Source organism: Miscanthus floridulus, chromosome 8, assembly GCF_019320115.1.
Source record: "Miscanthus floridulus cultivar M001 chromosome 8, ASM1932011v1, whole genome shotgun sequence".
Classification (NCBI taxonomy): domain Eukaryota; kingdom Viridiplantae; phylum Streptophyta; class Magnoliopsida; order Poales; family Poaceae; genus Miscanthus; species Miscanthus floridulus.
In genome coordinates this window covers 157315635-157326121 of record NC_089587.1, presented here as the reverse complement: position 1 = coordinate 157326121, position 10487 = coordinate 157315635, and the positions used below count along the sequence as shown (strand labels likewise).

The following is a 10487-nucleotide window of genomic DNA, read 5'->3' as shown; positions in this document are numbered from 1 at the left end:
ACTGCTAGTCAGGATAAGAGTTGATCATACTACTTATGCTTTTCTGCAAAAAGAAAATGTCAGCCAGCTCCACTACATTAAGCTATGCATAATCCTTGGTGTCATTTGTTTGGTTTTCAACGGGTAAGTCTAGCTGAGTACATTCCTGTACTCAGGGTTTATTCCCTCTTGTTGCAGATGACCTTCTATATCAGGGATTCTGCAAGTATTGTCTCCACCCGGCGGGTGATGAAGACTAGATCATGGGCATGATCTCTGTTCTCTTATCTGAATGCTTTTGCGGTCTGTGATCAGCAAACCAGTATGTGTATTTGAACTCGGTGTGTGAGTTAAACTATTTGCTTCCGCATGTTTACAAGACTTGTTTTGTAATAACAATGACTCTGTGATGATGTAACCTATTTGCGAACGTATGCAAAATGTTGTAACATACGATATGTTATGTTGAATTACTGTGATCTTGGTTGTATGCAAGTTGGTTTGAAATCCTTCGAGATTTCGGTTGACTACCGGGTTTATATGGGCTCAAGTTCGAGAATTTGATCGTTTCGGCGATTGTTTTTGTACTTGTACTCTTATAAATTGGTCGGTTCTGTGACAGATGTAACATCCCAGCCCAAGGCTTAATAGGATTAATAAGATACTCATACCAATAAGTTGCAACTTTTTTTCTGAAAGCCCATCTGCAAATAACTCTGAGGTTAAGCGTGCTTGGCCTGGAGCGATGGGTGACCGACTGGGAAATTCTTTCCGGGTGCACACGAGTGAGGACAAAGTGCACAGAAAAGACCTGTGTTGGTCTGTGAGGGCAGTCTATATCCTAGAGAAGCTGTCAGATGTAAGCGGGCCCGGCCTCGGAGAGGCGGGACATTACAGAATGGTATCAGAGCCGACTCTCGCGGTTTCATGGGCGCATGTGTCGCAGTTGCGCAGGCATGGTGCGCATGGCTGGTGTGGATCCGTCGTGGTCACACAGCATGGCACATGCGCTGGCTCTGGACACACGGACGTGGCCAAGAGAGGACGCTCCTGGCTTGGGATTGATCGACGAGGATGTCGATCTCTTAAGAGGGTGAGGATGTAACATCCCGGCCCAGGGCTTAACAGGATTAATAGGATACTCATACCAATAAGTTGCAACTTCTTTTCCGGAAGCCCATCTACAAATAACTCTGAGGTTAAGCGTGCTTGGCCTGGAGCGATGGGTGACCGACTGGGAAGTTCTTCCCGGGTGCACACGAGTGAGGACAAAGTGCGCAGAAAAGACCTGTGTTGGTCTATGAGGGCAGTCTATATCCTAGAGAAGCTGTCAGATGTAAGCGGGCCCGGCCTCGGAGAGGCGGGACATTACACAAGCAGCAGCAGTAGTAGTGCCTCCGCCACCACAAGGGGCAGCAACAGTGTCGATGCCTAGGGGGAGGCGCACAAGCAAGGCCGGATCCCCGCCTCTCCACTATCCATATCCGGAGGATCTCCAATAGGGATAGGATTAGCTAAGATAGGAAGGAATCCATATCTATAAGGACTTCCCTCATTAGATTATTTAAAATACAAGTCTACCCATGACTATAAGTAGAGAGGCTATGTAATCATTGGAATCAAGAAAGGATTGCCTCAAGGCTTATCTCTCCTTCCCTCTCCCTCTCCTGCGCCAACTCCCTCCCTCCCTCCTACCCTAGCGCCGTCGTCCACAGCTCCCTCCCCAACTATAGCCACCACCCTAGAGGCCCCTCCTAATCGGCCTCCAGCCCCCTTCCCCGGGTTGGGCTCTGACACTGGTATCGGAGACCAGATCGATCCGATGGCCACCACCACCAAGATCATCGATATAAAGAAAGTCTACAACAACGCCCACAACATCATAGATGAATTGGTGAAATTGGACGACAAGTTTTTTGCCATCAACACTAGCAGCAGCCCGCTGCTGCCCGACGCCGCCGTACCCTTGTTGCTCGCTGCACCCCGCAATGACCATGCAACAAGCAGCATTGCGCCAGCCTTCCCTGTAGCGGCCTCGCCACCAAGCTGATGAACAATGATGCTCGCCTGAGCAACAACGAGCGTGCACGTTCCAAGGAGATCCTCGACATCCGCAACATGACCAATCGGTGGAAGACGATGTTTGACGAGTTCTTCGCTCGCCCCGACAATTCTCCACCAATAGCAGATCCACCTCAACCAGAGATCCCCACTCCAGAGATCACGTACAAAGGAGTTGGAGCAGCCGTCTTCCTCAAGCCCTATCAACGATCAAGCAAAGCCACAGCGCAAGGACGCGCTGCCAGGAGAAGTGGGAAGAGATGTTGTACGTCTAATGAAGGGCCCAGGAGGGGGCCCAGGGCGGCCAGGTCTGGGCTAACCGCGCCACCAGGAGGGGGAGGCTACCAGCGGAGGGGTGGCCTCCCGCTGCGCCGCCAACATCCAGATTCGGGAGGATATGATCTACTTGCTTGGAGGACAAGATTAGATTGCTTAGGGGCTAAGTCTCCTAGGACTAAATACAGGGGCGATGTAACCTTTCAACCTTAAGCAAGAGTAGAATAGGCAAAGGGCCTTTTATCCCCTCCTCTTCCTTCTAAGCCTCGGTCCTCTTCCCTACGCCTCTTGTCCTCTTCCCCTAGCACATCAGCCCCCCTCCCCGGGTTGGGCTCTGACAGTTTCATATTTGTTTTAAGTTATAACTTTTTCACAGCACATAACTCAAGCTTTTTCATAGCCTACAACTAAACCAAACAAATCACAATTGAAATTTCAGGACTTCCACGAACTATTGTATGCTTCATCCGTTCCGATGCCCCTTTGGATTGCAGGAAAAACAAAGGAAAAATGTAGCATTCACATTCCTATGGATTTAGACACTGTAGCGTCCTTTGATTCACAGTAATTGCTTGCAAGAAAACGTAGGAAAATTTCTTTTGCATTTGATTTAATAGAAAAACCACAAAAAAAAACATCCACTCCAACCTCATATTTTGGTTTCCTGTGTTGCTCGCTTCAGGCTATAGCCAGAAGCCCAGAACTCATCAACCCACTGACAACTCACTTTTGTTTTCGATTTCGAGTACACATCACACTATCACGCGCACACATGCACAGCCATCACAAAAAGCTCAACTATACACAATTGCATTGCTCAGAATAATTACTCGCCTCCCTATATAACACAGCCCCAGAATCCACCGCAGCCACACAACTGAATTCTGCTAGTCCACATCATTTGAGTGCTATGAACCTGACTTCCCTATATAACACCGCCCCCCAATACAGAATTTCCAGAACCGGCCCAAAAAAGAATCGAATGCCAATAGCCCTATACCAATCTGTACATTCACTTACAAATGTCATCTTCTTCCTGCTGTAATTATTTCTGTCCACATATACACCTAGGTGACTGACTGACTATAGCTTATCGGCGATCCTGCCAAGGGCGTCGGCCAGCCTGCCCAGCACAAGAACTAGGCTGTTAGCTTGGTCTTTCCTCTGCTCCCTGTCAGACTCGCAGTTTTGGTTCTGCGCCTCCAACTGTGCAGCCAACAACCGGCTGTTCCGGTCTAGGATCTCGATCAGCTTGCTCTGCAGGTCTGCTGTGCCTTCTCCAGCCCCTTCGTCGGTCCGCGGTCTCTTCTGTCCGCCCTGCTGAGCCGGTGCATCCCTCTCAGAGCTTTGCTCAGGCTGTGTGTCTTTCGATGTGCCTGCTTAAGAGATCGCATCATTATCTCGTGTGTTTAAGTATTTCCATCTGGTGCAGCACTTTGCAGATAAGATAACAAGATATAAAAAAGGAACTTAGCCTTAGCTCAGCTGGTGATAGGTGGTTTGGGTAACTGGGTATACACCCCCATCTTCTAGGTTTGAGTCCTCTTCGACTTGAATTTGAATGCCTATTTCTTTTTATTTAAAATGAGACCTAGTTCCTCATAGATTGGTCAAGTTCTTTTTTCAGCACAATGAGAGGTTTCCAAATTCCAACCTAGTCACTACGTTCAAAGAAAGCACGGTATCTGCAAGTGAAATGATAGTTTCAGTCAAACATATTCTGTTGCCATTGGACATTTCAGAGTTGCTCAGCCAAAAGAAAAAAAAGCATGTGTGAAGCTCCAGCAGTTTCATAATTCATCACTAGCTAATATGACACTAAGGGATGTAACACTGGTCAGTCCCATTCACATGATTTCAAATTTGCAGTGCCAGCGCGAGCCATCATCCCAGTTTGTCAAAAACAAAAAAGAACCAGAAAACGAAATCAGCACAATGGTATCAGCCACACCCATTTCTGATCCATGCACTTCCACACTTTAAATATTTTCTCAAAAGAAATCCTGGATATATAACATGTTAAAATATAGATACCACCAGAACTATGAAATAAGTTCATATTTTAACGTCATTGTGCAGTTATAAACCTTTAAAGAATACTTCGAAATGTTCAAGTGCATAGGCCTATAACTTTCAGTTCTTCCCTACTTTTACTACTATTTACACCTATACTCGGTGCTCACTCTTTTTTCTAACATCCATTATGGAAACTCTTTACCCATTTTAAGGCAGTCCTACATAGGTTCTATCAGTAGATAGCTACTAAAAGCAAACTTTCTCCCGTGAGCCAAAATGAAAGAATCTAGTTGATGTGTCAAAGTATGTGCAACATAAAGGTGAGCATTAAAGTGTTGATGCAAATGCATTAACTAGTTCTGCCTAATGAAAATATATTGAGCGAAATATGACACCATGAGATTCCTCAACAGTCTATGACAAAGCTTAAAGCCAATCTCACATAAGTTATACCAAAATTGAGGCATTTCATTATGTGTACTAATCAATTATTAAAAAAGAACTAAAACTGATCACTTGGAAGATTCAAACTTTGAAACAGTATCACACAGAAAGGAACTGATAACCATGATTCATCCAAAACTGCCAATATGGAAAAAGTTTGATGGACATGGTAACCACCAAAGAGAGCCATTTGTTGTTGCTTACACTTTTGTATAAGCTGGCAATCTAGCACAGTATCAGTTTGGTTTCAGAGACCCCACAACCACATAGCAAAATGACTTAATGATGCCTATTATAAGTTAAAACAATGGATAGCTCATAGCTGATGATACAGTTCACAATGGTTATGCAGACAAACTGACAAAGACATTCTACAGTTCTCTTTTACTGAAGCCTTGCTGAAATTTGGAACTTCAAGTGCAAAGTGAATTTCAATAATGAAAAGTTGTGCATCTGACGCATGCTGTAATTATACCACATTCATCACTAATGCAACACTCAAATTAGTGATACGCATACAATAGGCTAATGAATCCAATGGAACAGTAAAGTTCTTTAGCGATGCTAAAAGATCTGGAGTTGCAAGTTAAAAAAAGGAGCATAAAGAAAACTAGAGAACAGTAAACGGATTGAAAGTTCATGTACCTTGCTCAGCGCTCTGTTGTTGCCTTGATGCCTCGGGCTTCTCTGAAATGGAGAATTCAGGCCATTAATCAAGACAAAATCAGTGGAGCTACCAATGAAATCGACAATACAAGAAGAAAGTACACCAAATGAACACAAATCAGAATTAAGAGACGAATCAGAGAAAGTCGCTCAAGCTCCAATCTCAAATTTAAATTCCAGCACACCAAAATGATAATCAGACCGAAACATCCAGGAGCAGAGCAACCGCTAAATTATTTCATATAAAAAGTTTCTTGCAGAAAAGAAAAAAGAGCACCAAGAACTCGAAATTTTCCACCCCGTTAAAGCACAAGCACCAACATAAAGAACACAAGATACATCTCATAACAAGATAGTAAGTAGGATGTCCAATCAAGAGCATCCGATTTGAAGGAAGTTGTTGGGCTTACAAGTTAGGAGCTGTAAACATGAATACCTCAACTTTAGCATGGACAAGAACCAGAAAGCTTCCCACCTTTTACCTCCAGCATAAACAGCGGCAAAACGAATTCGCAATTAAAAGGTTCTGATTTTTTTAATCTATAGCACCAAAAAATTAGGAAGAACTCGAAAGCATCAAACAGTGCAAGCACCAGGAGGAAGAGGCAGCAAAAAGGCGAAGCGGAAGTCAACGAGCAGCTCACCAGATACAGGCACGGCGATGACGGGTGGTGGAGGGGGAGGAGGGGCCACCGCCGGTGCGTCCTCTTCTTCCTCCTCCTCATCCTCGGAGAACAAGGCCTCCTCCGTGGCCGGGCGGCCACTGTCAAAGACGGCCTCCGGCACCTCCGCCTCCTTGCCCTCCTCGACGCGCACCGCCGACGGCTCCTCCGCCGCGGCATTACGGGCGGAGCGGTCCTCGAGGATGGCCCGGCCCCGGCCCTCGAGTATGTCGTACACCTCGCGGTCGAAGAAGCCCGGGAGGCGGCACTTCCTGCGCGCGTCGTTGCGCATAGCCCAGAAGGACGGCTCGCGCGAGGCCGCCGCGGCCCGCTCCCACTCCTTGATCTTCTTGTAGTCGCCGGCGAGGTTGCTCCAGCGCTTCCGGCACTGCACGGGGCCCCGCTCGACGCCGTGGCGCCGGCAGTACTCCGCCACCGCGGCCCACTTGGGCTCCAGCGCCGCTGATGCTGAGGCTTCCCCCGACGACGCCGCCGCCGCCGCCACGCGGCCCCTCCCGCCGCGCCGGCCGCGGCCCTCCACCATGCGCTTGCCCTCGATGAGCACCAGTATCTCCTGCCGGGTCCACCGCGGCAGCCTCGCCGCGCGACCTGACGGGGTGGCCGCCGCCGCCGCGGCAGCAGCAGCTGCTGCTGCTGCGCCGGCGGGGTCGCCGGCGGTGGACATGGCTGGGGCTGGGTAGGGGCGCGTGTGCTTTTGTGGCGGAAGTTGACGTGACGGCGTGAGGCGGGTGGTGTAACGGAAGGTTAACGACGGTAGGAGATAGAAAGGGAAGAGAGGAGAGGAGAGGGAGGGAAGGGACGGGACGCGTGGGGAGGAGGTGGAGGGAAAGCAAGGAGAGAGAGAGAGGAGAGAGAGAGGAGAGAGAGAGAGAGAGAGAGGGGGTATGAGGGTGAGGGAGGGCTGCGTTGTCTTACTTAAGCAAGGGATTAGGAGCAATGGCGTTTAATTAGGCACTCTCACTCATGTGACTTGTGATAGGAGTACCCAATTTCAAGTGGTCCGTATTTCTCTCGTGCAGAACACCGTATTCCCGTGTGACATAGGGCGTGTTTGGATGGCTTTCAGACCACGCCGCACATGCGACACGCCACGGGAGCCAAATGTCGCCCGCAGTTTGCCGCAGTTGTTGGTGCGCCGCAGCCGGTACTGCAAATCGTGTGCCACAACATGCCAATAGTCGGGAGCCCGTTTTGTCAGCCGCGCTTGCAGTGTGGCCACAGCTGTGGCGGTAGCCAAATAAGTCCACAGTATCCCACAAATCCAAAACACCAATAAATGACTTCTAAATTTTATTTAGTTTAGTCCCTTAGTCCCTTTTGATTTCTCATACTCAATTTTTTGTTTATATAAACACACTCAACTAATTCTGTATGATGAGCTGCCTCATCAATGTGAATGAAAGGAGAAAAAAAAAGACAAAAGAAAATGGAGCTAGAGGCAGAGGGGATTAGTTGGAGCAGGGGATAGGGAATCGGTGCCCAATACCAAGTGCCCATGCATGATGCGTCCTCCTATGTCCACCATGATGTGACAGGAAAAAGGTGCCTCAATCCAAGGGGTTTCCTCGGCTGTGAGAAGAGAAGAGAAGATGGCGGGGTGGCCGGGTGGGGGTGGCCTTGCGATTGCAAGGAGTGGTGGTGCCTTAAGCGGGTGGGTTAATATATTGTGCGATTATGACCTTTGAGTGATTAGAGCGCAACAATAGGCGGCCAGCCTCCGATCCCAACGGTCTCCATCTCTGAGACTGATGCGATCAATTCTCTCTTTCTTTTTTTTCTCTTTTTTCCTCATTCCAAAGGATTTTGGGACTTTTTACAGTAGAATAGTAGGCACCTGAAAAGAATTGACGGGACTATTTGTGTCTCTGCTTTGGAATGATGATTATCAGCGACGCGTGTCTATCGGAGAGACGGAGATGCTCTTCGTTATGTGCTTATTAGATGTGCCGTTACACAGCTTATTTGGTGGCTGTTAGCCTCATTCACGCACCCGGCCCACTGGAGCCGTGTTCAGTCAAGCTTGCTGCTCTCCTAGTAGTGCTCGCTCAAATGGATGGCCATGTAAAGATGCTGTCATCGGGATATGATGCTAGATCTTTTTCTTAAAAAAAAATCAATTCTACTTTTTGAAAATATATATAAAAAAACAAGCTAAGTAGTTTTGTTCTGGAAACATCTTGTCTATCCTCAGTCCCATGACAAAGTTTCAGTGTAGTTATTAGTTTTGAAAGGGAAAAAAGATGTATACACATCTTGTCTACCATTGCACATTTGAACTATATATTCAGAGCAAAAAATAGCAAACAAGATTGGCTTCGTGATGCAAAACATATGGGTAGATTAATTCGTGCTGCCAGACAGGGACAGTCTGTTCGCTTGCTCGTATTTGGCTTATAAGCCATGACTTATCAGCCAACGAACAGTATTTTTCTCTCACATCAAACCAGCCGACAGTACTCTCAGCCATGGCTTATAAGCCAAACCAGCCAAAACGAACAGAGCACAATGCTCATCATGCTGCATCAACCGATGTCCTTTCTTTGGGCCATGATGATCTTCAGCTAGCCTCATCAGTTCTTAATATAATAGCAAAAGAATTCATGCATACAACTAATTGTTTTTTTTTTGGCAACGAAAATTTAAAGCAAAATCGCAGGCCTGTTGTGGTGGTGCGTGTGGTGACACACAATCGAGGGAATTATTGTATTGGGCAACTTGGTGTACTCCATCCATCTCATGCCAAGCAGATGCCTTGCTAGAGGAAGGCTGGGCCTCACCTTTGCAAATTTATATGGTTAGAGCTCCAACTCCAGTATTGGTTTAGCTGTCCCTGGCCTGCCTCTTCAAAAAAATTTGGGAGGTCCATTTCAATCTTATATGGGGCTGAATTGACCTCACCTACTGCTAGATTCCTTTCAACATGGCTGTAAACAACTACACCATATGTCTTCTGCGGGTGCATGCGGCATGCCTCTACATCTAGAAAGGATATATGTAGTTTGGTTGGCACCAGCATCATATGCTTGCAGCAGCATGTACACCATATTTAGCAGCAGCACAGGGATGATTGGTGCTGAAGCTGTTCCATCTTGATTTACCGGTCTTCAGAGTGTGATTTTGATTTTTGAGTACTTTGCTGAAGGTTCTTCAGTCCTGAATTCTTTCAGTCAGATGTAATTTAATTAGTTGTCGCTGGAGCTGGAATCCTTCAATCTGGGTCCTTCAGTTTCTGCGTCCTTGTAACTTGTAAGGATACACCTACAGCTACTTGACGGTTACTGGCAGTTTCTGTAGTACTATGGCCAAAGTCAGAAAAGGGGAGAACTAAATGCAATGCAAGGACCAAGAAGATACGAAGAGATCGGGCCATGATCCTAAAAGGACACAGCCCACAGAGACAGGTCCCAATGGCAATGAGAGGTGTGACCTGAGTGATCGGCCTCCTCACATTGGCTGCCTCTGCATGTTGACACAATCCTTGCAGTGTAACTTTCAGTGTCAACTTCTGCTTTTTTCTGTGACCAAAGGGGCCTTTGCCCTTTCAGCCACGAGAAGAGGCTGCTGCCCAGGCCCCGCCCCTCGTATGGACGCATAGAGGTTGAGATCATGGCCTGGACGCCGAGATTCCCGTTTGCAAAAACTGCAAGTGCCCTGTGTGGGGAGGGTGCAGTGCAGAATTGCGAAAATGAGTGGGTGGGGACCGGGAAGCGGGACCCCCCCTTTTTCCCTAAAAACAATATGGGAATTCTTGTGGGAGAGGAGAGGTCGACGCATGATTGGTGCCTCACTTGTTGGTGCCTTTGCAATCCTTTCTTATTGAAGATGTGGGGACTAAACCCTTGTTTATAATTTTATTTGATTTCCTGAGATGTGTTCTGCGTTGAAAAGAGGATGTTGTCTTTTGGGGAAGATATGGTTAACCAAAGATGGCTAAAAGGTCATGCGACAAAATATTTCTCAATACAATTACCTAATTCCTTCTTCGGATTATGATATCGTTTAGAAAAGAGGAAAAAATATTTAGCGACATATTCTATGAATTTCAAATGAAAGGGCGATTATATTTTGATGACTTCTTCAGGTACTGAGACACAAGTCGGCGATACATCATAGGAACTGATAATTTGAAGTGGTAAAGTGTAGAGAAACACAATTGGGACAACAGTGTTTGTATTGCATCACTGGTGGTATAAACACAAGTACGTGCGGTTACATAGCGCGGTGAGCGCGCGACACAGGTCGGGCGACGTCGTGACCGCCGCGTCTGACCACTTACTCTACGCTAACAAAACTGACTAGCTATCTCAACACCCCCCGCAGTCTATGCGGTCTGCAGTGTAGGAACAACACATAGACTGGAGC

General features: G+C 47.1%; 1 protein-coding gene across 1 annotated transcript; it reads right to left on the bottom strand.

Moving 5' to 3' along the window:
* Window positions 1-3107: 3107 nt before the first annotated feature.
* Window positions 3108-6939, bottom strand: LOC136473815 (trihelix transcription factor ASR3-like). The gene is made up of 3 exons (XM_066471457.1): window positions 6087-6939; window positions 5422-5463; window positions 3108-3692 (listed from the first exon to the last, which is right to left on the bottom strand). The coding sequence occupies exons 1-3, from the start codon at window positions 6787-6789 to the stop codon at window positions 3400-3402; spliced, it is 1038 nt and encodes a 345-aa protein (XP_066327554.1). The 5' UTR covers window positions 6790-6939; the 3' UTR covers window positions 3108-3399.
* Between the last annotated feature and the right edge of the window lie 3548 nt (window positions 6940-10487).